At 37.7% G+C, this 27,598-nt stretch overlaps 1 protein-coding gene across 2 annotated transcripts; it reads right to left on the reverse strand.

The window, feature by feature from the left end:
• Positions 1 to 4,722: 4,722 nt before the first annotated feature.
• LOC122916263 (McKusick-Kaufman/Bardet-Biedl syndromes putative chaperonin-like) lies at positions 4,723 to 26,385 on the reverse strand. Of its 2 annotated transcripts, none has more exons than XM_044263451.1 (4): positions 25,281 to 26,385; positions 22,824 to 22,999; positions 21,536 to 21,646; positions 4,723 to 5,094 (listed from the first exon to the last, which is right to left on the reverse strand). In XM_044263451.1, the coding sequence occupies exons 1-4, from the start codon at positions 26,263 to 26,265 to the stop codon at positions 4,843 to 4,845; spliced, it is 1,524 nt and encodes a 507-aa protein (XP_044119386.1). In that variant the 5' UTR covers positions 26,266 to 26,385; the 3' UTR covers positions 4,723 to 4,842. The 2 variants fall into 2 exon arrangements, with proteins under 2 accessions (XP_044119386.1, XP_044119385.1); XM_044263450.1 differs by lacking the exon at positions 4,723 to 5,094 and adding an exon at positions 17,193 to 19,583.
• Between the last annotated feature and the right edge of the window lie 1,213 nt (positions 26,386 to 27,598).

A 27,598-nucleotide genomic window follows, 5' to 3' on the forward strand; every position in this document is an offset into this window, starting at 1 on the left:
CACTCCCCTTGCTTGTGATCTTTCTCTCTCTTTGTCAAATAAATAATCTTTAAAAAAAATAAAAATAAAAATAATAGGTCAAACAAAGTAGCTTTAAAAAAATTTAAAAACAAATAATTTGGGGTAGGCAAAGATTTTTTTTAAAATAGTACAAAACAGGGGCGCCTGGGTGGCTGAGTCAGTTAAGTGTCTGCCTTTGGCTCAGGTTATGATCTCAGGGTGCTGGGATGGACCTCCAAGTTGGTCTCTGCTTGACAGGAAGTCTGCTTCTCCCTCACCCTTTGCCCCTCCCCCCACTTGTGCACGTGCTCTCTCTCTCTCTCACTCACTCTCTCTCTCTCTCTTAAATAAATAAATACAACTTAAAAAAGTACAAAACATAGAATGGAAAAAGTGTAATTGGGCTATATTACAAACATCTGTTCATCAAAAAACTCCATGAACAGAGTTAAAACACAATTTGCAGAAAGAACATTTGTAATATATATATATCCAACAAAAGACTTTTTTTTAATTTTAAGATTTTTTTTTTAATTTATTAGAGAGAGAGAGAAAGAGCATGAAAGGATGGGGAGGAGGGGCAAGGGGAGAGGGAAGAGAACAAGGAGCCTAACATGGGACCCAATCCAAGGACCCCGAGATTACAACCTGAGCCAAAAGCAGATGCTTAACTGACTGAGCCACCCATACACCCTGAACAAAAGATCTTTATCCAGAATATATAAAGAACTCCTAGGAATCAACAAGAAAAAAGATGCAATCTGTTAGAAATAGGCAACAGACCTAAACAGACACCTTAGAAAAGAGAATACCTAAATGGTCAATAAACATTTAAAAATTGCTTGGCTTCCATGAGTGAAATGAAAATTAAAACTACACACAAATCAAAATATACCAGAAAAGCTAAAATTAAAAAGACAGAAAAGATCAAATGTGTGGAACAACTAGAACTCTCACAGTGTTAATTGTGAGTCACCCTGGTTTTATCTGGTTATGCTGACTATAAGCATACATGCCCCATCAGTTTCATTCAAAGTTATATAACCAAGAAAAATATGTACATATGTTCACTAAATGACATGTACAAGAATGTGCTCAGTAGCACTATTCATAGTAGCCAAATACTGGAAACAACTCAAATGCCGCTCAAGAGAAGAATGGATATATAACTTCTGGTTTATTTAGACAATACAATTCAAAACTTGCAATGAGAATGAAGTATTTACTACAACTTCACAAAATACGGATGAATCTCCCAAACATAATGACAAGTGAAAAAAGCTAGACACAGAGAGTCCGTACTGACCATATGATTTCATTTATCTAAAGCACAAAAAAAACAAGGCAAAATGAATCCATATGTTAGCAGTCAGAAGAGTGGCTGGTTTCTCTCGGGAGGAGGTAGTGACTAGAAGGGAACACAGCAGAGAATTGTCCTTTTTTTTTTTTTTATTTGGGTACTGGTTACATGTGTTTGCCCAACTTGTAAATATTCACCGATTGTATATTGATATGCACTTTCTCAGTGTATGTTATAGTTCAATAAAGTGCACAGCAAAACAAAAATACCACCCAAACTTTTAGAAGATTGTGGCTCAGAATGTAACTACAGTTATTCTATCTAATGGGTGTGTTCTTAAAACGGGTAGAGTTAATCAGATTTGGGTTATTTATTTTACAAAGTCAAGTGGAAGCAGCCATCTAAAGGAAGGCTGAGGCCAGTCTTTCAGTAAAAGGAATCATGATTGTTGATGACATTTCAGAGTCCAAATGTTCTCAGAGTGAGCCTTTTCCTAAATCCTTTTTCAGGGGCATCTGGGTGGCTCAGTGGGTTAAAGCCTTTGCCTTCAGTTCAGGTCATGATCCCAGAGTCCTGGGATCTAGCCCCTCATCCGGCTCTCTGTTCTCTGCCTGCCTCTCTGCCTACTTGTGATCTCTGTGAAATAAATAAATAAAATCTTTTTAAAAAAATTGTTTTTCATATTTTGATTCTCCAATCAATAGGGGCAAAATCAAGTTAAATTCTCTTCACTTGGGGGTCTAATCTTTTTGAGACTTTTTGAAGATTTCTCAATCATGATACCACTTTTCAATATTTATTTCTAACTGCATCGGTCCAAGGTGACTAGTAATATTATTTTCAACTTCATAAATTATAAGAGTAGTTGGAGGCAGAAATTTAAATGTAGGCTATGTAAATAGTTTCATGTCAAAGATATTATCAGAAATGTGAGAATTAACATGACATTCAATAATTTAACAGAAAAAAGCATTTCTAGTACTGAATCATTTGGAATTCTATAAATTATTACTCTCTATTGTGATAACAAAGTATTTTACTTTTCAAACATAGACAGAAAGAGAGGTTATAGTATAATGAACTCTCCTGTACTCACCACACATTTTCAAAGTTTATTAGGATAAGGTCCATATCATTTCATTTATACTCCAGCTGTTGCCTCTTTTCCATCACGAGATGATTTTAAAGCAAACTCCAGACATTGTATTTTATCTGTAAAGGCTTCCATAGAGACACACACATCTTTTTTCTTTCTAAAGATTTTTAAAATTTATTTATTTGACAGAGAGAGAGAGAGATCACAAGTAGGCAGAGGATCAGGCAGAGAGGGGGGGGAAGCAGGCTCCCGCCAAGCAGAGAGCCTGATGAGGAGCTCCATCCTAGGACCCTGAGCCTAAAGCAGAGGCTTAACCCACTGAGCCATCCAGGCACCCCTAGACACACACAAATTTTAAAGGCTTAGATAAAGGCCGTGATATCATTATCACATCTAAAATAAATTGAAAAAAATAATTTAATATCATCAAATAGTCAAGATTATAATTTTTCTTAATTGTGATTATTTTTTTTCCAGTTAGTTTTTTTGATTCAGGATCCAGTTGGTGCACGGACGCTGCACTGGATTACTGCATCTCTTAAATGTCTTAATCAGTAGGGTCCCCACTCCCTTTATCTTTTTCCTCTGCCGTTATTTGTTGAAGAAACAGCCTGTGATACCACAGTTTAACAGGTTGACTTTGGATTCACATTTTCTGTTATTCAAATGTAGTTTCTTTGTAGAAGTGAGAGAGATAATATTTCTATTAAATTCTAAATTCTATATCCTGCCAGAAGTCCACTATGAAATGAGTTTTTATTGCTGTTCTTTTAGTAAGTGGCCCTATCTGCAAAGATTTATTAAGTGCTTACTACCTATTAGACATTGTGCTAATAATAATAAGCACATTACAAGTGTCGTTTCACTCAGTCTTCACAGCCCCTCATGATGTAGCTATGATTATTCCCATTTTACAGGCAAGGAGACGGAGGCACAGAGAGTTAAGCCATTTGTCCAGTGTCTCTAACTATCGGAACTGGAAGAAATGGGATTGCATTCAATTTGTTTAACATCAGATCCATTCTCTTACCAACAGCACTGTTCTATGAGCCTAATCTTTTAGAAAATATCCCTCATATTAAGAGATGTTAGTTTCTAGACCTGACTTCCATATTTTTCCAGTTGTTTTCTCTGTACTCCTATTCATTGTGTGGCTTGCGGGCCAGCAGGAGAAATGCAGAACCTCAGACCTTCTGAATCAGAATCGTTGGGTGTGGGGCTCAGAGAACCTCTACCAAGTTCTCCAGGTGATTCCTAGGCCAGCCAGAGTTGGAGAGCCACTGCTTTCTGCTGTACCAGGTTGCTGGACAGTAGGCTGGCTATTTAATTCTTCTACCTACTACTTTGGTGCAGTTTAGAGAGACATAAAGAGAGTTGCAACTCTGGATTGTGTCTTTGGATTCTATGACCAGAGAAAGTAGTAATAAATGTTTCTTTCTCTTTTTGAGACCTTTCCATATTTATCTTTGTTTCCTCCACCATTTTTTCATGTATTTTTCCATTGTCTTCCTTTTTCCACCCCGCTATCCTTGAACTCTGGGCAGCTGTCATGTTAGTTTAGAACTTCTGGATTCTCAGAAATACACACCCAGGGGGATGGACCACGAGAAACCCCATCCTCTACGTGTTTTGTCTGAAGTTGGACCGGTAATTATTTGTTTACCTCCTAGGCTCAGCCCAAACGGCATTTCCTGGGTGACCCTGCCTTGACTGAGTCTTGTTTCCTTTTTTCGAGCAGCTGTCATGGACACATATTCCAAGCCTTCACCAACACTTTTCTCATGGGAGACTGCACCAGATGTTTATTCATTTATTTATTTTTGTTGATTTATTTGAGAGAGAGAGAGTGAGAGCATGACTGGGAGACAGAGAGGGAGAAGAAAGCTCCCCACTGAGCAGGGAACCTGACACAGGGTTCAATCCCCGGACCTTGGGATCAGAGCCCAAGCCAAAGGCAGCCACTCAACCCACTGAGACATTCAAGCCCCCCTGTACCAGATATTTAAGTGCCTGACCGTCCCGTGACAGGTGCCTTTTGAGGCACTATCTTTGTACCTTTTTCCTCTGTACTTTGTCCATCTATCTTGCACACAGTAGGTATAATGATTTCTGAATGAAGGAAATGAATGCAATGAGTCTGGACTTCAACATTCATGTAATGGGCTTACTCTCCATGATACAGGGGTAGGGGTGTGTATATATGTGCAGAGGCACAGGCAGCGGTACAGAAAAAGAGAGAGAGAGAGAGAGAAGCCCAGGGAGGCAGTGCGGTTTGAACATCGCAGCAGCCAACCAGTCCAAATCCAGATGAAGAGGTGGGAGACGGGGTGAGCATTTCCTGCTGGGCAAGGCATTGTTAACCTTACAGATAAAACTATCAGTTATTTTACCAGCAGAGAATGGGTTTATTTGAGAGTAACAGAATTGCAATCCACACACGCAAGCTTCAACAAAACCATCGGCAAGTCCAGCAAACAAAACAGAGCAATGTTATTTTATGAAGGAGGAGGAAATCAGGGAGGATTGTTTTGAATAAAAGTCCATTGGAGAAAAGCCAGAGGAGTTCAGGTTGATGACAGTTGGTCATTGGCTGAGGTGCAGGGATGGACCATTTCTTGTAGGAGAGGCAATGTACATCTTTCCCTGCTGGCACCTGTAGTTGATGATTCTTTCCTGCTGAGGTTCTTCTGTTAGAGATCTGTAATTGACAATTCCGGTATTTGACTTTGAGCCATAAGTCTCCCCCTACCAGCCTCCCTTTCTAGCACCCTGAGCCCACTTTAGTCAGTTTCCCTTTATTACTTTTCATAGTATAAAGTGTTATAACCACTTTGGAAATATTAGATAAAAATTCTATTAGGAGAGGGGCACATTGGTGGCTCAGTCAGTTAAGTGGCTGCTTTTGGCTCAGGTCATGATCTCAGGTCCTACGGTCTAGTCCCATATCATGTTGGGCTCCGCACTCACTCCCCATGTGTGTATGTATCCTCTTTCACTAATTAATTAATTAATTAATTAAATCTTAAAAAAAAAATCTACTGGGAGAGTTATTCTGCCCATATCCTCCCGTATCCTGTTTTTGTTTCTGCATGGTCAAGTTTCACCTTATGGGGAATGGGGACAGGGGAAACAGAGACCTGAGGAGTTCAAGATTTGACTCAGTTCAAGATTTGAGCACAAGATTTCTTCTTTTCTTTAATTTATGTTGTTCAAAAGACAGAGGAGGTGTTGGGTTTCTTTCTTTCCTTCCTTCCTTCCTCTCTTTCTTTCTTTCTTTCTTTCTTTCTTTCTGAGAGAAACAGCCAGGTCAGGGGCATAGGAGGGGCAAGGGAGAGAGAATCCCAAGCAGGCTCCACTTCCAGCATGGAGCTCAATGCGGGACTCAATTCCATGACATGGACAACTTGACCTGAACTGAAATCAAGGGTTGAATGCTTAACAGACTGAACCATCTAGGCACCCCAAGCACAAGATTGTTTCTAACTCAACGACTTACGTAAAACTCCTAGCCTTGGGAAACTTTACTCTAGCCAATGTATTCCCTATTGCCTTGAATCAACTTCTAAAAAATTATTGTTCATTGTTATTATTAAAGTAGTATACACTGACATAAATTATTTCTAAAAAACAGAAAAGTGGATAGGGCCATTCATAATTCCATCACCCAGAGAAAATCATAATTGATACTTCTTAGTAATTTTTTCCTTTGCAATTGGGAAGAAAAAATTACAGAGTGATTTAATTGAAGTATTATCTAAAATTTTCAATCTTTTACATATGTTTAAAATGTATGAAGTACAGGTTGCCTGGGTGGCTCAGTGAGTTAAGTGTCTGCTTTCCACTCAGTTCATGATTGCAGGGTCCTGAGATCGAGTCCTGCTTCTCCCTCTGCCTCTGCTGCTCCCCTTGGTTGTACTCTTTCTCTCTGTCAAATAAATAAATAAAATATTTTAAAAAAATGTATGAAGTGATATGGGAGTGTGCAGTGTTACATTGGACTTCTAAAATTCTTGATAGCAGGAGAATGTTCATAATTCAACAAAACAAAAGCTGCTTGCTCTGTGGTTTAGTTGAAGTCAGAGAGTAGTCTCAGTCATTTCATAATTTGAAAGTATACTTTTTATTTATTTACTTGACAGAGAGAGCTCACAAGTAGGCAGAGAGGCAGGCAGAGAGAGAGAGGAGGAAGCAGGCTCCCTGCTGAGCAGAGAGCCCGATGCAGGACTCGATCCCAGGACCCTGAGATCATGACCTGAGCCGAAGGCAGCGGCTTAACCCACTGAGCCACCCAGGCACCCCGAAAGTATACTTTTTAAAAAAGATTTTATTTATTTATTTGACAGAGAGAGATCACAGGTAGGCAGAGCCAAAGGTGGTGGGGGTTAGGGGAGCAGGCTTCCCCCTGAGCAGAGAGCCTGATGCTGGGCTTGATCCCAGGACCCAGGATCACGATCCATGCCGAAAGCAGAGGCTTTAACCCACTGAGCCACCCAGGCACCCCTGAAAGTCTATATATTTTAACTGAAAATATTGTTAAGTGACCATTTGGTCTAAATGTTTTCCTCTTTACAAAGTATATTTTTCTGGGGATGTCTGGGTGGCTCAGTTGGTTAAGTGTCTTACTTTCCAATCTTGGCTCAGGTCTTGGTCTTGGGGTTATGAGTTCAGGCCCCATGTTGGGTTCTGCACTGGGCATGGAGTCTACTTTTTTAAAAAAGTGTATTTTTTCTAAAGGTAAATAATTTGTTCTTATCTATAGAGTGGCATGTCAAAATCATCATAGTTATATTCACTTTGACATTAAATGTCCATAAACATTATGCAATTTGGCAAGCAAATCTGACAGTTTTGCAGATTAATAATGATAACTTTGCTCTTCATCAGCCTAGTTGACTATATCCTGAATTCAGAGCTGTGCAATGGCTGTTGGACATACCTTTGGGTAAATTTATTTTTTGTAGCAACTGGAAATTAAAAAAAAAAGACAAAGGCAGTAGTTTCCACTTCACTGAAAATAAAAGCAATATTTATCTTAAGAGTAGTACTCATTACACTTTACATTATTCTATTTAGATGGCAAGCTATTATTAACAGGAAGCAAAGTGCTATTCACAGCACATGTTCCAGGGTCATCATTAACTGTGCAAGACTAGTGGTTTTGTAGCCTTTCAGACATATGTTCCAATTTGGCTTGGTTATCCCTGCTATTTTCTAAGCTTGCTCAATATATTTTAGGATGTAGATCTCAAACCAAAAAGATCTTTCTTATTTGGAATCGTCAAGTCCATGTTATATCAGTAGTTTTTGGGAAAATCCATTTAAACAGTAAAACTTGACATTTTCAAATTTCATAATAATGACAGTAAAGCCTACACATTAAATTATCTTATATATGGCTCATTTTCAATATAAATTCAAGCATTTGGGGACATTACCATAGGACATATTTCTTGGTTCTACATCTTGAAAGGTATGTTTCATGAAGATTGGAAAAGGGTACAGATCTGTAAAACAAAAGAAACTAAAAGAAGTTCTAACTATCCCTCTTACTATTCAAATTGTACTCATAATCCTAGCTGATTCAGTGAGATCAGAAAGAAGGAATAAAACTGTTATTATTTGCTGATAATACAACTGTTTAGCTCCAAAAGCCAAGGGATTCTGACTTATTAACTTTAATAACTGATTTTAAGGGAGTTTAGTAAGGAAAGAATAAATGTCCAACATACAAAAACCAATGCCCTTTCTATAGGTCAGTCATAATCAGTTGAGAAATGTGACATCAAGATTCTTTGCACAGCAACAAAAAAACCCCTAATAAAATACCTAGGAATAGGGGCAGCTGTGTGGCTCAGTTGGTCAAACATCTGCCTTTTGCTCAGTTCATTATCTCCTAGTCCTGGGATCTAGTTGGGGTAGGGCTCCCTGTTCAGGAGGGAGTTTGCTTCTCCCTCTCCCTTTGCACCCCCGCCCCCCCAAGTTTGTGCTCTCTCTCCCAAATAAATAAATAAAATCTTTAAAAGAAAATCTAGGAATAAATCCAAAAATAGAAACATGCAAGGCATGTAATGAAACAATTATAAAAGTATTAAAGAAGTAAATTCTAAGTAGAGAGCTATGTATATCATTTTTCAGGTTGCGCTGCCTAAATATTACATGGATGTCAATTATGTATAAATAATGAAATCCCAACTGAAGTCCCAAAGGACTTTCAGGGAACTTCTCAAACTGATTTTAAAATTCAGTTGAATCCCAGAACCTAGAACAGTGCCTTGCACATAGTAGAGGTGTACTAAATGTGTGGTGAAAGGGTTGCGTGGGTGGCTCATTTGGTTGAGCATCCAGCTCTTGATTTTGGCTCAGGTCATGATCTCAGGATGGAATTAAGCCCTGGGTCAGGCTCTGTGCTAAGTGGGGATTCTGCTTCTCTCTCCCTCCCTCTGTCCCTCCCTGCACTCACACTCTCTCAAATAAATAAATCTTAAAAAATGAATAAATAAATGTGGGTGATTAAATAATGAGTCAATGAACAGGTTCAGTAACTACCTATATGCAAATGACTCATATATTTGTATTTCTACCCTAAAGTCATTCTCTGAGCTCCTGACCTGTATATCTAATTGCTTCCTTACTCTTTTCACTTGATTAGCAAGAAACCAATTTAGACTCATTATGTTCAAAACATAATGTACTATCCCTCTTGCAAATCCTTTCCTCTACCAGTCATCAAGATGGGTAAACTAAAAGCAGAGCATTATCTCTAACCATCCAACAGTCCATTTGTGATTATCTAAATCATCACAAATCCCACTGAGTCTATCTGCTGAATTTTTCTTGAGTCCATCTGTGTCTCTCATCTATAGTGCCACCACCATCTGCCATAATTTCTTCCCCATTCTGGTGAATAACTTCTTAACTAGTTTCTTCTCCTCAAACTCAGTACTTTTCCCTCTGCTGCTTTCCTACCTCAAAACAATGTCATGATTGTCATTGCTTTTAGGATTAATTCCAAGCTCTTCATCATGGCTTACAAAGTTTGGCTCAGCCTGGTCTTCCATAACATTTGCCCTCCCTTCTAAGCTTTGGCAAGAGTGATCTTTCAACTTTTGAAACATGTGATGTTTCCTCCTGCCACAGGGCCTTTGTATATGCTATTCTTTCTGCCTGGAATCATCTCATTTCTTCCTTATCCTAATTAACTCTACTTCTTAAGATTTCATTGCAATCATCTTTTTCTTAGGTAAAATCCTCCTGATTCCCATTATACTCTTATATCACTCTGCTACATAACTCAAATTAAATTTACCTTTATGTGGCTGATTATCAGATTTTAGGCTCAATCAGAACAGGGGCAATGTCTTTTTGTACTTGCTATGGTGTCCCTAGCTATGGTGCTAGGTCATGAATAAATGAATAGAAAAATGAGACTAGACAGACAGATATGTGCACAATGGCTTGACATGGTCAGCAAACAATAGCTCTTCATTAAGAGAATGAGGAGAAACTTAATCCATTTCTAAGTGAGTAAGAATCATGGCTCAGAAAACCAACTGCAAGTGCTTTATATTTAATTTCCCATTTTGAAATTGTTTCTATAGAAGAGGCCCAATATTTATGTCAATGTCTTACAATGAAAATAAACCAGAAAGGATTCAAATATGAGAAGAGAGATTCATCCATGCAGATAATCAAGATTTAATTTATAATAAAAATTGATGAAGATATTTCTTACAATGCTCAATAAAAAGCAAAAAGAATATTTAAACAAGAACTTGAATTCATCTGTGTTGTAAAGACTTTGGTTTCGTGTGCCATAAATATAAAGATAAAAATTTCCATTACACATCATCATGTAAGAATAGCCTAATTTAATAAGATGTTCATGCATAGTAAATTCCTAAGTAAAATAAATAAGAATGGCTGATAGTTTATATTGAAAAACTGATAGAAAAAATTTTGTTTTAGTTTTAAAACGTTCTTTAATTTTGATGAGTAACTTGAGAATTTTCAAGTTGCTTATATAATCGTAGATTCATACTTATTTCACATATATTTATTCATTTCTTGTAGCCCCAAACAATTTTTAATAGGAGTAAAGAGATGAAAAATAGCAGTTTTGATAATACTTTAAGCACTATTGAGATCAAATGTTAGTAATTTGTTGATACAAATTAAGTGCATTTTTCTTAGAGGGAATATTTAATTCCTTTGCAATGAAATCACTACTCCATACTCATAGATGTATCTGATACACTGATAAAAAGTAGAATGTAGTAAATTTCTCTATGTTTCTAGAAAACCAAGACTGTCCGGGAGGTTTAATAAATATGCCCATTGTGTAGTCCCTGACATAACCCAAGAAAATTATAAGATTATACCCAATTAAGTTACTAAACCCATATGAAGACTTCTAAATTAAGCAAATGATTGAATATCCTTGTAACCACTCCAACCAAGTTTATAAATTTGTAATTTTGCCTTATCTCAATTGAAACTTTAAAACATTCTTTTATTAATGGGTTTTGACAAATGTGTAATGACAAGTATCCACCAGTGTAATATTGTACCAAGTAGTTTCACTGCTCTAAAGTCCACTGTACTTTATCTATTTATTCCTCCAGTCTCTCGCAACCATTCATTTGAGTTTCCTCTGTATCTGTTCATGACTTGGAAGCTCATTCCTTTTTATCACTGAATAATATTCTCTTGTCCTTCATCTACTGAAGGACATCTTGGACCCGTCCAAGATTTTTTTTTCCCCCTTAGGTGAGACAGAACAGCTGGAGAGGGCTGGAGGTGTGTATTTCCCCTTCTCCCTGGAAGGACATAGGGGACTGGAGATTTTCTCTTCACTCAGGTAGGTGTGCCTCTGATCATATCCCAGCAGGTCTGGTAAAACAGATTGAAAATCAATTTATGAAACCTAGTTTAGAATGGAGTCGGGAGGTCAGCAGGGGGAGCTCTCCCAACCTGCTACAGCTTATCAGTTGTAGACCCATCAGGAAGAGCTGTACCTTCCGAGTCAACCCTACTTCAAGGCTACTTTACTATCCTGGGAGAAGAAGGAAGGGTTCTTTTCCTCCCCGGGCAACAGCCCAGCCAATGAGAGTTGTCACAACTCAGCCAATGAAAAGCCATTATACTTCAAACTCCGAGTTTATCCAATGGCCTTTTTGTTTATAACAGTCTTTGCAATTCCCCTTCCTGTATAAAACACCATTCCTTTGCTTTGTTCTGCTTCCTGGCCTGTGGTTTTGCCTGGTTTGGGTACGTGGCTTACATGTCCCAGAAGAATGCAATTCTTCACTATTTCCACTAGCCCATTTGCTAGTAAAATAATTGACAATTTTATTTTTAAGGTTATCAGGCATTGGTAAATTGATTTCTCCTGAGGGCAGGGATGGTTAAGAAGAATGGTTTCCATGTGGTTCCTTTTCCCCTCTGCCTGTTGAAAACACAAGGGGATTTTTCTTTGATATTCAATGTTGGTACCGAGTAGAGCTCTGCAATGGGGCGAGGTTTAAAACCCATGGAAGTGTGACTTCCCCTATGACTCGGTCCACCTGTAGCTTTTTTGTTTGTTTCTAATTTTTTTAAATAATTTTTAAAAAAGATTTTATTTATTTGACAGAGAGATCACAAATAGAGACGGCAGAGAGAGAGAGAGGGAAACAGGCTCCCCGCTGAGCAGAGAGCCTGATGCGGGGCTCCATCTCAGGACCTTGAGCCTAACGTGGAGGTTTAACCTACTGAACCACCCAGGTGCCGCCCCCCATCAGCCCCTCCCCCCCCCCCCAGTTTTTATTTCTCAGACTTGTTCATATTGAGGGGACAACAGTTCATTAATAACACTTCCAGTTCTCCCACCTTGGCACTCATTCCCGCGGTGGTTTCTGATTGTGGGTTTCTCCTCTGATAAACTGTGATTCTCTGTATCTGTCTCCAGTTTTGGGAGTAGCTGTTTGCCCTGTGACCTCACTTTTCTGATGGACTGTGATACTGATGATTTATACTAAGAAATATATTTGGTCTCTGTCCCATGTCTGGCACGGAGCTCGTAAAACCCTTGTTTTCTAAGCGGTGAGAGGTACTGTGTCTTTTGTTATGTTAATGGTGTGGCTTTTGGACTCTCCCTCAGGATGGAGGCTGATTGCCAGGAGAACCAACCAAAAATTTAGGTGTGGAATTTTCAGTCCCCCTCTCTGACACGTGGGCGGGAGAAAGGAGCTGAAGCTTGAATCACTCATCCCCAGTGGATGATTTAATCAGTCATGCCTATGTAACGAAACCTCCATAAAAGCCTTCTGGGTTAGTGAGCACATGGATTTGGGGATAGTAGTAACTCAGAATATTGAAGCTCTGGGCCATTTCCCTATACCTTGCCCTATGCATCTCTTCTGTCTGGCTGTTCCTGAGTTACATGTTTTTATAATGAGCTGGTGACCTAATAAATTCTTTGAGTTCTGTGAGCTGTTGTAGCAAATTAAGTGAACCCAAGGAGGGATCACTGGAATCTGTTCTGTAGCTGGTAGGTCAGAAGCAAGGTGATATCCGGGTTTTGCCAATGGCATCTGAAGTGGAATGGGTCATGGTGGGGAGAGGGCAGTCATCTAGAACTGAACCCTTCAGATTAAAAAAAGCAATCTGATGCTTTTTTGTTTTTTTGTGAGCCCTCTGTTTGACAATTTATTCTCAGAACCTAGAACAGTGCCCGGAGCCTAAATAGCTGTTGATGAGCATTAAAATGAAGAGACTTTTTTTTTTTTCTGGTTTGTCAAGGTCACACATCCCAGCATATGATGGTCACCTTATATGGAGGGACTGGAAGGGAGCTCAGTTGGCACAGGGTATAGAGGGTATAACTGTGGCGGACACGTGTTCCGTGGAGCTTGGCTCTTCCATCACAGTTTACAGCCTGAATGGGGGCAAATCAGCACACCCCCATCTGGTCCAAGGAGGACCGGAGGAGAACGTGGTCACATTGCCCTGTGGGCAGTGTAGCCCTTACAACACCTTGATTTCAAACTTCTGAGCCTCCAGAACAGTGAGAAAATTTGTGTTGTTGTAGGCCACCAAGTTTGTGGTAATTGATTATGACTGCCTTAGTCAATTTTGTCACAGGGTTAGATGGCAAAAGGCAGAGACAGGAGTTTATGTAGTATTTTATATTCTTCACACTTCATAGGTGTTTTACTGCTGTTTATGCATTATAAATCAATAAAAGTGTACCAGACTGTACCATTAAAAGCTTGGACCTGTGGAGCTAGTTAGAAAACTGAGACCATGAAGAAAGGCAATGCATTTGCTTTAAAAAATGTACCTTCTGATGTGTACATATTTTTAATAATGTGTATGAAAAAATAAATATATATGTGAAAGACAAACTTACTGATAGAAACCATGGAAGGCCTATTAAGAAAAATTTGACTACAGAAGGAAGACATTGGCCAATAATGTTTACAAAGTGTTTACCTCAATAATTTTAAAAATGCAGATTACTAAAAGGAGTCAATTTTCATTTATTAAATTGGCAAAAAAATAACTAGTGTTGGCCAAAGTTCAGGAAAATGGGCAGTTCCACACACTGTGTGTGGAGTATGTTGATGCTACATTTCTGGAAGACTTAATAATGAAGACAATGTACATTGATGGTCTTTCCATTTTAAATAAATATTTGGGCCCAGAAATCTTAATTCTGTTTATTTATCCTGGGAAAATAATCAGAATATGGGAAAAGGATATATACAAGATGTTCACTGAGGTTTGCTTATACTGGTACAAAAATTAAAACAGCCTGAAAGTATACAAATAAAAGCTCATTGACTAAATTATGGTAGAATCTCTACAATAGAAATTTCCTTAGAAATTAAAAATGCTGTAATAGTAGGATATATAGTGATTGTACCTGCTTATGATGTTCGTACATCATACTAGGTAAAAGGAACATTATAAAATAACATACTACATGATCACATTTTGGAAAAGTATATATATGAAACAAACTGAAAAGATGCACAGGAAATTTAAACAGTGGTTATTTCTGGGTAGTGGGATGACATTGGATTTTATTTTCCTTGTGCGTGTGTGTCTTGCATACTTTCCTAATTTTCTATTACCACATAATGTTTATGAATAATTTGAATGATTATGAAATAATTTTATGCAATTGCTTTTTAAGAAAGAAAAAGAGTATTTAAAAAATATCTCACGGGCTAGGTGATCAGCTCCATGAGGTCAGGGATTGTGAACAAATCTTTTTTTTTTAAACCTCTAATACCACCGACTGTTGTATCTGGTGAACAAAAAGGTTAATTAATACTTCTCAAAATGAAATTGTAACATATCAAACAAAAGCGACAGAGCTAAAATAGGATGCTCATTATAAATATTTTCTCAGTGTGATTTTTTTTTAAAGATTTTTATTTATTTATTTGACAGAGAGACAGAGACATAGAGAGCACCAGCAGGGAGAGCAGGAGTGGGAGAAGCAGACTCCCCTCCCCACTGAACAGGGAGCCCAATGTAGGACTCAATCCCGGGATCCTGGGATCATGACCTGTGCTGACTGAACCTTCCAGGTGCCCTCAGTGTGATTTCTTAATAGGAAATTATCAAGTTATTTCATTTCCCTCTAAAGTCACAATTTATCGCAGGTAATGGCATAGCACATACCTGCATTTTTGGGGGCTGCGGCCTGTTTTGTGAGTGTTACTATAGCGTTAATAATGAAGTATATAAATTTTCTTGCAATCTAAAGATACAGGCTTATGTTGGGTTTAGATAAAATTTAAATTCAACTTTTGTAGGTAAAGGTCAAAAATTTCCAAGGACTATGGGATACCATAGCTGTTAAGTGGAAACATTTAACTACATGATACAAAAAATTATAAAGACACCAGAGGTTCACACTTGCCTTTTCCTCCAGATTAAGAGATAGATTTATTTAGACAGCTGAAATAGGACCCCGTAAGAGATATTTTGTCTCCTTGGCTGTTTCCCCTAAGATTATCAGAAAGGAATGAATAAGCTAACTAATTGGATGTTTGACAAGGCCTGCATACAGGGCCTGTAAGAGATTTTTGTACATGATGCTCTTACATAATAACCTGCATAGTTTATGTGACTGTAAACAATATTACTTTAAAGTTGTCCAAAGAACTGTTCACCATTGTGATGAATACAGGATATGATGGATCGTACAGAGGTATTTAAGTTTTCTCTAATATCATGTGAATGCCTAACTAGCTTTGATTATACAAACTAAGTGAGCTCAAGGACACAAGGATAATAAAAGATACTAATTTACATATCTTGAGTAAAATACTTCACTGTTATGGTTGATTTACACTAATAATGTAAAGATTTTAAAAATATAGTACAAATGGAAGAATTAAGGAATGGAATGTTTTTAAGACCAAATAAGTATTTTGACTTAAAAGACTCTTTTCATTTGCTTTACTTTTCCAGTTTTTTCTTTGCTGCCAAAATCCTAACCTCTTTTGATTAATAAGATGCTAATCCCGTTGGACACTTATGGCTCAATAAACTTGAATGTTGCCTGTCCTGTAAGTACCATAAAAGTGAGCAGCTGTCACTGACTTCATTCTCTTGTGCATTACTCTCCCTTTCCTTTTCTGTAACTATCAGGTTCCTGTTCTGTCTCCTGAGGAACCTCGTAATGCAATATTTAGACCTCAGTTTTATTTTAAGTCACGAAGCAGTGCCTGAGGCTTAACTTGGTTGCTGTTTTTTCTTGTCATTTATTTCTGTCAAAATGAGTTCCTCTGAAATTATTTTCGTCAAGAATTTTCATTTCAGGGTGCCTGGGTGGTGCAGTTGGTTAAGCATCTGACTCTTGATTTCAGCTCAGTTGATGGCCTCAGGGTTGTGGGATTCAGCTGTGTGTCAGCTCGACACTCAGTGAAGAGTCTGCTTGGGATTTTCCCTCTCCCCCTCACCTTGCTCACTCGTGCTCTCTCTAAATAAAATCTTAAAAAAAAAAAAAAGAACTTTTATCTCTTGTTTTACCATCTGAGTTTGAATGATGATTTCGTTGAAGAATTAAGGAAGTGGGTTTTTAAAAAAATTACAGTATTTTCTACTAAGGATTGTACACAACTTTGGGAAATGACTTTATGAGAGTATTTCAGCAGATTTATGACATATTAAAAAATGAGAGCACTGATGTTTCACCAAGGTATGTAACTGAATTTTATGGCAAAGCTAAAAATGACAGAGCTAATGGCTGTCATGGGAAGTAGACACTCAGCCTCTAAGATCAATTAGAGAGACTGACTGTGGTGTCCCTTTGTAGAATAACTTCGAAATGCAGTAGAAAGCCAAAGAGACCCAGGAGAATTATACTTCCATGTGACATGCTTTCTTAATCAATCTATTTTCTTTTCTTTTCTTTCTTTCTCTCTCTTTTAAGATTTTATTTACTTATTGGGGTGAGGGAGGATAGGGAGAGGGAGAATCTGAAGCTGACTCCACACTGAGCACAGAGCCTCTCTCACAAGTGTGAGGTCATGACCTGAGCTGAGTCCTAGAGTCGGATACTTAACCGGCTGAGCCACCCATGTGACAGGCTTTTGTATGTGAATGTAAAAACCCCACAGTGAACATGTATGATAAAGAACACTGCCTTTATGTTTGGAGGGGTGGTGGAAATGCAGAGGCATGGTATTAAGAATGCTTTTTTCCGTTGTGTGACCGAGTTTTCAGTATGTAATTATAAATAAGCGTTTGTTCTTGCCTTTATTATGTCTATTGATGTGTAAAAAATTACATCCAAAACTTGATTAAAGATTTATTATCTTTCATATTTTGTGGGTCAGGAATCAATCCGGGAGTAATTTAGCTAGGTTCTCTGCTTTGGGGCTTCTTGAGTGACTGCAGTGGTGGGGGCTACTTTTGAGGCTCGGCTAAAGAGGCTATGCTTCTAAAATCACTCTTGTGGTTGTCAGTAGGAGTTAGTTCCTTGTGGGCTGTTGGCTGGAAGTCTTTCTCAGTCTCTTGCTATGTGGGCCTCTTGATAGCTGGTTTCCAACCTGGCAGGTGGTCCCCATTAGGGGGAGTGAGTGAGAGATCCAGAGAAGACCCTCTTTTTACAATGTGACACCCCACCACTTCTGCTGTATATATATATTAAAAGCCAATCATTATGTCCCATGCACACCCTAAGGATGCATTACCGGGAAATGAGATCAGGGAGCCTTCTTAGAGGATGCCCATAAGCATGCAAAATACATTCCCAACTCCCCATTTTCCCAGAAGTCTCATTGCATTACAATGTCACCTTGGAGTCAGGAATCTTATCACTGGAACCAAGTCAGGGTGGGTGAGGCTTCTCTTTAAGTGCAGCTTCTGGACCTCCTCTCCATTGATAGACCCAAGAAGCTAATGGGACAAGTCATCTGCCTACCACGCCCAACATACAATAATAAAGCAGGCATAGGAGTACTGCAGTAAGACATTCCTGTTCACAAGGCAGGGAATGGAGACTCAGAGGAGTCTCTACATCCAGTCTCTACAAGCTTGGGAAGGGAGGGGATTATGCAAGGGTGTGAAAACCAGGAGTGAGGGAGGAGTCACTGGTGGCCTCTTATAGGCTGCCTACCACACTGCCCTTCTATTTGACTCTAATAATAAAGGAAGTAAGGTTTAAGAGCAGTTATTTTATGAAGCATGAAGTGCAGCTGAGTTTTCAATATATATTGCATTCCTTGTGAGATTGTATTGGATTTTTTTTCTTTGGCTCTGGATAAAAATTCTTTTGCATTACAAGAATATTGGAGGAAATTGCTTAAAAATTCTATCTCCTTCTATCATGGCTATGGATCTGACTCTTACACATCGTTTAATTTTCCTAAAATTTTCAAAACATTTTCCTAAGACTTAATACAGCATCTGCTATAGCCCCATATGTATTCCTCAAGCTGCATTCTGTATTTCTTCTTCAATTTATCGACACATTGATTGCATTTGCATAACATTCAAATTACATTCTTTGATGAAACATCAGTGTCTCTACTTTGACTATGAGAGCTGTTTTGGTTTCTTCTTTACACTACTGAGTGAACTAGAGAAATAACTTTTCCACTTCTTTTCTCTATCTGCTTTGTTACTATGTAAGTAATTTTTTCCCCAATCACACATTTCTTCAAAATAACACAAATGAACTGTGAGAAAAACTAAAAATTATAGGTAGGTCAGGTTCAAAATCAGTTACTTAACCCTTGAATGATAGGGCCTCAGGTAAAGAACATCGAAATTTTACTAGATGTGTAGTTTGAGCACTTCTCTTGATTGAGCAATATATATTAGGTGCTTTGTGATACTCTGGAATCTAATTTTACACTTTAAACATGTTTAATAACTACTAAAAAGTATACTAAGTATATCCAAATCAGAGCATAGATTAGTAAATTTTTTTTATAAATTGGGAAATTTTTAAATTTCTGCAGATTCTTGAGTGATGGCAAAATAACAATATACAGTGGTATTCTGTGGAAACCCTAAGATACTCTAATATCTTTAATAATAATGCTTCATATTTTTAATATTTTATGGTATTTCTACTTAAGAATCATACTTTTACCCCATATGTAAGTATCTCTGTAATTTTATGAATAATCTATCCAGATAAGCAGAATATGGGGAGAGAAAAAAATACACTCAATATTTTTCTTAATTGACGCCTGACTAGATTTTTTTGTTTGTCTATAATATAAACATGCTGTGCTATCAGTTTTTATCCTCAATGACATATGAAAGATCCAAAATCAAATTGGCTGTCTCCACAGCCACCTGCAGGCCACTAAGCTTAGCCGTGAAACAGTCCAAGGTCAGGTTGTTGGATGAGCCTATAGCTTCATGTGGAAGGCAGGTTTGTGGTGCAATGGGATGCTGAGTAGTCTTCAAGAACGACCAGCGGAGTTCTTCCTGGCTATTGCATAGCCCACAGCCACACCTTGAAAGCAAATCTGGCCAGTTAACAACAGAGGGAGACTCTGCCTGACTGGACCAACAGTGTCCATACTTCATGTCGGTAAGAACTTCACCTCCATCATGTTCTAAAGAGCCAGCGACAGATTCTAATGCACGGCAGAATGCTTCAGTGAGTAGCTGAAGTTCTGTTTGAGTACATCCGTTGTCTCTGAGAATGCTTTCTGGCTCGTTACAAGTCTAAAGAGTAATAAAACCATTGAAAACACATACAGAGCAATATTACAAAAAAGTTTCTCAAAAACAAAATACTTGATCAGACCCTTATCATCAAGTTACTATTTCAGTTTCCTTAGGGGTTCAACAAAATGCTAATAGCCAAGTATGGATCAGCTGGCCAGGCTATTATTCCTTAATCGGAATAGTATTATAGTATAAATAAAGTATAAATATATACTAGTCATCGTATCAGAATAAACCCCATCATCAGCTTCCTCTGAATGACTGCCCAGTTGTGCTCCCTCAATATATGATGGATAAGACATAATGCATATATCAAAGGTTTTTATACACACAGGAGGAGGTTCCTGAAGGCTAATGTCCAAGTGAAATACTTAGAGTTTGCAAAGTGTTTGAGATTTGTTTAAAATTAGAACACTCATAATTATTAAGACAAAAGCCATTTAGGGACAAGTGTAATTTTCATGTCAATGTTTTAAAAATAAATAATTATCTTTTAATTAAGGAAAAAGTAATATAATTTTAAACATTTTTTTGGTTTCACCATTCTGAAAAAGTTTCTCCTGGGGCACCTGGGTGGCTCAGTCAGTTAAGCATTATGGCTCAGGTCATAATCTCAGTGTCCTGGGACTGAGCCCCACATAGAGCTCTTTGGTCAGCAGGGAGTCAGCTTTTCCCTCTATATTCTCTTTCTCTCTCTCTCAAATAAATAAATGGAGTATTTAAAAATAAAAATAAATAAAATAAAAATAAAGAAGTTTCTCCTAGCAATTTCATGATAGAAAAAGTAACATATTAGCAAGTTAATAACTGAATGATAGTTAAAACCCATATCCAAACTATTCCAAAGCAGTGGCTGCTTTTTTTTTCTGCCCAGGAGGTGTGAACCAGATGAGACCATCTATACTGTATGTTCTTTTTCCATATTTTCAATGCAGTATTGTTTCTTCAAAATCCTACTCAAAAAAGTCCTCCTCCAAAAAACCTTTCCAGTTTACTTAATTCTATTTGCAGACTACATTACTGGCATTCAGCATCAATACATAGGCACTGATTTTGGTTTTCATAATGTATATTCTGATAACTTTTCATGAATGGGCTTTATCATCAAACAGATTTTTAAGTCTTTCTGTTTCCTTCTGTGAAAAAACATTTACTTTTTCTTTAATCCTAGTCAGTCACTGGAAGCTCTGCAGTCTCTCTTTTTCATTTTTAAAGTTAAGTGTAGGGCTTGAACTCACAACTCTGAGATCAAAACCTGAGCTGAGGTTAAGGGTCAGATGCTCAACTGACTGAGCCACTCAGATGCCCCCTGTAGTCTCTTTGGGAACAATCCTGACCAAACAATCAACTGCAAATATCTGGAAAACACAAACCTTTTTGTATCCATTTTCAAATAAAGTAGGTCAGTATTTATGAAATAATTAATCAGAACTATAATGTACTAAATTTACCTATTATCAGGATATAGTTTCCTACATGAATAAAAAACATTCTATTTGACAGAACTTATAAATAGATACCAATTTAAAATTATAATAGTATCTAATACTTGGAATGCATTATTAAATGAAACTAAGTCTTCTCTTGATAGTCCATAAGGTACTGAAGTATTTTGTAGAATCTTAACACTTTCACTATGACTATCAATTATGATTATACCACAGCAGTTTAAATCTCTAATACAACTTCCATTAACGGAATGCTCATTTCAATATGCAGTATTTCAGCAATAGTCAAAGAATGTGGTTATTTGGTGAGAGGATGGATTAACAATAATCATTGTGATAGAGACATTACCTTATATTTGCAAGTGTTATTTTTCTCATGTGTTTTGAAATATAAAATTTGCTTGAGACTAGTGGCCCCAGGGTATCATGATTTGGTTTATTATCTCATAAAACAAATGTCGTTGAGAATTCAGATTTTCTGAGCAGGTCCATGTAACCTACCTTGTGTCTGATATATGCTGCCAAATGAGTTTCAGTACAGCCGCCTCCCAACAAAACACATGGTTCCTTGATTGTTAACTGCAAAACGTGCAGTGCGGTTTGACAAGTGAGCTAAAGAAGAGACGAATCATCAGAATCAGACATTGCCATCAGGTTCACAAAGAAATATAACCATGTTTTCAAGGGAACTTAGATAGCAGACTAAAAGAGCTGGATTTTAATGACAAAAGAACAAAACCTGTGCTGCCAAGTTTGTAATATAACGGATACATTTTGGAATAATTAAAGAAAAATATTTTAGCCAGATGTTTGTTTCCATGAACCAGATTAATAGCATCTGTCTTATGCACTTAGCTCTTCAAACTAAGATTCACAAATGAATGGCCTCAAAATAACTGGGTCAGCAAGGTTTGCTGCAAGGTTTAGTATTTCTACGAAAAAAAAAAAGATTTGAGTCTAAATAAATTAGCTATATACATGCTTTAGAATTTCTTTCAAGTTGCTATGGAATTAATAACAGCTACAACCCGGTAGTAATAGAAAGAAAAATACAAGAAAGCTTTCACACTTACCAAGGGTATATCCTTGAGTATATATGAACCTTTAAGTTTGTGATCAATACCCATAGATTATCACTTCTCTTATAATATATAAGTTGCATGTGTTATTGCTGGTAGAAGATGACAAACTCTACCGAGAGGTGGATGCTGGGTATGGCTAGGAAGCTCACTTTTTCAGTGAATTATTCATACACGTTAGCATAAAAAAAGTACATAGTTCATGTTAATTGCTAAGAAAAGGTCACATGTCAAGGACCTTGAGATCGTGTGTAGATACTAGAAATATACTGGTAGCACTTGCCAAGTCTTTTGTAATATCATAGGCAAGTAAATCAGCTTACTTGTGACTTTAACTCTCATTTTTGTTGTTTTTGCTTTCTAAATCACCTGGGAAAGTTAGGAAAAAAAAAAAAAAACAGAAATCACTTCCGTGGAAAAAAACCTGTCATTTCTGGGACGCCTGGGTGGCTCAGTTGGTTGGACGACTGCCTTCGGCTCAGGGCGTGATCCTGGAGTCCCGGGATCGAGTCCCACATCAGGCTCCCAGCTCCATGGGGAGTCTGCTTCGCTCTCTGACCTTCTCCTCGCTCATGCTCTCTCTCACTGTCTCTCTCTCTCAAATAAATAAATAAAAAATCTTAAAAAAAAAAAAACAAACCTGTCAGTTCTGTCCTACTATTCAATCCCAGCTTCAGACCCTAAATAATGGAATGGAGTCTGTGACCTACCTTCAGCTCATCCCAGGCAGTGTCACTTCTGTTGCTGAGTAGCAAGCTGCAGATAGTTGCTTCATTAGGAATTAGATGAAGAAAATGTTTGAAGCCAAATTTTGCTGGACACAAATCTTTCACACTTCCGTAACTACTAGGAGAGATTGAGCCTAGGGAACCAATAGGTTGTGTTCCTGTTTTATAAAGTTCAGAAAACACAAAACGTATGAGTAAAGATGGAACATGCAGTCATTTAAAACTGATTCCAAGCCAATAATAAAAGTCCCACACGCATATACTTTAACACATGAAATACAGAATAAATAACAAGATGCTTCTAAGACCTGTAAATTAAGTAGTATTCTGCTATTAAGATGATACAGAAATAAAGCAAAGCAGAGGTTCTTTTGGTTTACAGACTTCTTTGAACATCTGTTAGGAGCTATTTTGTACTCTCCAGAAAAAGTCACACAAAAATGTGCACCCTTTTTCTGGGAGCTTAAAAAATCTCCAAGAACCCAGAAAATAATCACTGAATGATTAAACTTCTTTGACTATCCTTCTTTTCTTCTTGAAGCCTCAAAGAATAAGGAGTACCTGAGTAATCTGAAATTTAAGGATTGGAAAAAACAAAAACCCAAACCACCTATTGGGTGTGTCACTTCACCTGGATGCAACAGACAATCTGTTGTAGTGAGAGGATCTTGCTCTACTGCTTATGAGCTCCTGGACAGGAAGCAAGTCATTCATATCATTTAACTTTTCAGGGCGGGCCTCCCCATAGGGAGACAAAGCAAATCAAACATTCAATGCTCTGTACACCATGACAAGCATCAAACACACCAGTGGCCCATGCACAATAATCCCACTACTTTAATTCAGACTAAACAAGAGGAATTTTGTCTGAAAGGGTAAGAAAGGAGATAACATTAACCTAGATACAGTAGGGAAGGTGGAAAACATAGTTTACCTAAGCCACGGGCTTGGTATAGTTGTTTTTTCCCCTTCCTTTTTATCTCAAAAGGTCACTGCTCCCAAGATCCAGGACTAAAGCTCTGGCTATTTATACCATATTCTAGTTATATGTGGGATAAGCAAGAATTATGGGGCTCTAGAAACCCAATGCCCACTTCAAACTATTGTTTCTATGACAAAATCTTGCACCTTTTGATTTTTTTAGAGAGGGAGAGAGTGACTCTTAAGCAGGCTGCATTCCCAGCAGGAGCCTGATGTGGCGCTCAATCCCACAACTCTGAGATCATGACCTGAGCTGAAATCAAGAGTTGGATGTGGATGCTTCACCGACTGAGCCACCCAGGCACTGTTTCACATTTTAAAAACTGTAATACCCAATATTCACAGCTGGATAAGTCATGAAAAAACCAGTAAATATTTAAAACTATGGGTATGATGTAGAACATCAACAAGGAGTTCCATAGAACTGTTTCCATTATTTCTTAATAATTTCCACTTTGGCAATCATGGGACAGCCTTACAGAAATAGGGCAGTAACCCAGGTATTAGGTATTCAGTACTGGCATACATACTACTATTTGATTATTTATAATAAGACTAAAAATGGTGAACTGTAACAATGGCTTAAGTCTGATAAACCTAGTAATTGATCAGAATGGAATGACTGACACGTTGTCAGTGCCATCAAAAGGATATTGAAAAGTGGCTCAAATCACAAACTCTTTACATTATCATGTTTCCTTGGCTGTAATAGGTGAATATCTCCTTAGGTCTGATTTTAACTTGTAAAATACAGTAAATTTCTTGTCCGTTACAATTCTGTATCTTACCAAATATTAGTCAATTCAATAAACCTTTTAGAGCACCTACTGTCAACTAGGCCTGTTGTCAGTGCTAAAAATAAAAGACAAATCCTGATTCTCAAGGAGCTCAGCTGGAAATATCTGGGATATTTAAAGCTAGCGCGCATGTGTGCACGCACACATCCACCCACCTACCTACCCCTAATTAGGAATTACTATTTAGGCAGTACAGTAGTGAAGAAGTAGAGAAGTGAAGAAAAGGATATTTTAGTTGCAAAATTACCTTCTGAATATAATGTCATTTCTACTTGTAAAATTCAAGTAGAAGAAGGATTTTGTGTATAAAGTATAAGAGTTTAGGATTATGAAGCTGCTAAATTTCTCAATAATCTAAGATTTTGGGGGGGTTAATGTTTTTAGATTATAACAGACTCTGTAGTCCTTTCTGGGGCTGGAAAATAGAAATTGCCATACAAACACAGAAATTGCCATAATCACTCAGTTTTAAATAAATGAACATTAACGGATATATTTTTGAGAAGCCAACTTTGCCGGCAGAAATGATACACATGTTGTGAGGTTGGCAGCTTCTAAAACTTTTCAGGATCTTAACAGTGACACACACCAAGAAGGTCTCCACTCAAAAAATACTGTTGATTTATTACTGTGAGGGGCAAAAGCTGAAGGTGCTTTTTACCTGTCACTTTACTCAGGGGTTCCATCAGAGCCACTCCAACTCTATCAATGGCAATTACCCGGTGCATACTGAGAAACTGTTTCAAAGATGGGTGTATAACTTTTTGGCACATGACAAGGTCTACATGATCACTAACTAGCTGCCTTCCTAGGTTAAGCAACTGCTCCAGGACTGCATTTTCAAGACAGACCCCGGAACTGACCACCACAGTTCCTTCTCCAGTATCAGAGAGATCTCCGGATAAAGAAGAACAAAAGAGTGCCACCTTGAAGGCATCTGATTTTTTGATGGGTAAGATCTTCATCAGTTGAACTTCTGACACTTCTATAAGTATTCCAGGGAGTACAGTAGAATCTAGAACTCTGTGACCCTTTAAAGGCACAATTATACTCTTTCCTAAAATGAGGCGGTCTTTGGTGTTTTCTGGAATTGTGAGCAAAAAGGCTTTCAGAACCAAAGCACTGATATGGTCTGTTTCCTCTCTGGTGAGCATACAGGCGGGCTTACTTGTTACTACACTGCGCACCAAACAGAGGAGGGTCTGAGGACTGCTAAAGTCAACTGGAATTCGACAACCACAGGACTCAGACTTGAGGTAATGGGTGCAGAGGCGCAAAAGATGCTGGTTTAATTTAATAACCGTGGTGGGTGTCAAGCCTGTTCTCTGAACATTTTCAATCAGATTGCAGCAAAGAATGGCTGTGAATAAGCCACAGTCACTGAAGCATGACACATGATTCTTTGTGGATGTTGTCAGGATCTTTAAAATGGGATGGGTGACGGGAAGGTTAGAGAGCAGGGCTGACGACTGTGAGGTGGTGCACACGCAGCCTCCAAGGCCACTGTGCACCTGCTTCAGCCTCCCCGAAGGGCCATAGCTCGATGTCAGGATTCCTTTCAAGACACAAAGTGTGGCCCTGACTTTCTCACTTGTCAGTGGTTCACTTTTACACAAAGATGGCTTTTTAGCTTCTAAACGAGACATCTTACTTTAGGTGATTAAGTGGTGAAGACAGTTTTTATTTTGTTAACCATATTTTTCTATTTATTGCATTGTCATGGGTCTTGACACTTAGAAAAAAAAATTATTCTTCAGGAATGAAAGTCTTGAATATGCAGCACTGTGGCTATAAGATTAATTAGCTCCTGGTTTATGAAGCTAATTAGCATGTAATGATTTAATGACATATTAGTAATTTAGTTCCAAATATTTATTTTTACTTCATTCTTTAATACTCTCTTGTTTGCCTGGAGACTGAGATTTTACAGATTGCTTTGCAGCCCTCTGTATAAAGTATGTTCCAAGGTGGACGCCTATGAAAGACACTCCAGCTACGAGGAGCCAGTTCTTTCTAATCCAGCTGATGTTTTTCATCTCCTCCTTCAATGTCAAGCTCAGATTCAAAGATGCTTCTTTCTATAAGAAATAGAGGAAAAAACATTTTAGAGAAGTAAGTCCAAAACATTTAATAGAATGCAGTTTAGTATTTTGATGCTCTGCTCCCTCTTTAGAAAAAGGAATTACCAACTGGCACAAGCCTCCACAAAATGAGAAATGTAAATCCACTTAGACTAAACAGTCATTCCTTTATTCTTCAATGAATCCCTCCAAGAAAAAGTACTGATATTTGAATGATTTTGGAATGCAGAACAACATAGCTAGAAAGCTTACAGTACAGTTATTTGAATATGATATGCTTCTAGAAAAGAAATGCTATATTATAAAACTCATTATAAAACACTGAGTCTTAAAAAAAAGATCCCAAATGTTTTTATTTTCTTACATCAAGATTTAATGTTTTCTTCCATAACTCTGGTTTACTTGGAAACCGTAGGTCTGAACAAAAGATACACATACATCAAATCCTGCTGGTAAATAATTATGAGTTAAAAGAACTGTTAGTTTCCCTACTATAGATACACTCCGTATCGTGTAGGCCATCTCTAGCTGTATAATTCTGCACAGCACACTGTCAAAACCATGTTTCCAATGTTCGGCTAATTTCAAAGTAATTTTCTATAGTTTTAGTCTGTCAATCAATGATTGTCAGTTTTAATGTCCTAAAACTGAATCCTCTCCAAGACTTTGTAAATACAAAAATCAGGGGATATGCTATTTGACAAAGAGAAAAATAGCATCTGATTTGTAATTTGATCTCAAAAGGTCTAAATACCATAAAATGTTGTAACAAGTGCACTTGTACTACCTTTCTTAACATGGTTGTAAATAAATAGTGTGCCTTGAGGCACAAAGTCCTGACCTGTTAATAATGTGTGGAAAAAATTAAAAAACTCAGGTCATGGATCTTATTTGTTGA

This window comes from Neovison vison, chromosome 8 (genome assembly GCF_020171115.1).
Source record: "Neovison vison isolate M4711 chromosome 8, ASM_NN_V1, whole genome shotgun sequence".
NCBI lineage: Eukaryota > Metazoa > Chordata > Mammalia > Carnivora > Mustelidae > Neogale > Neogale vison.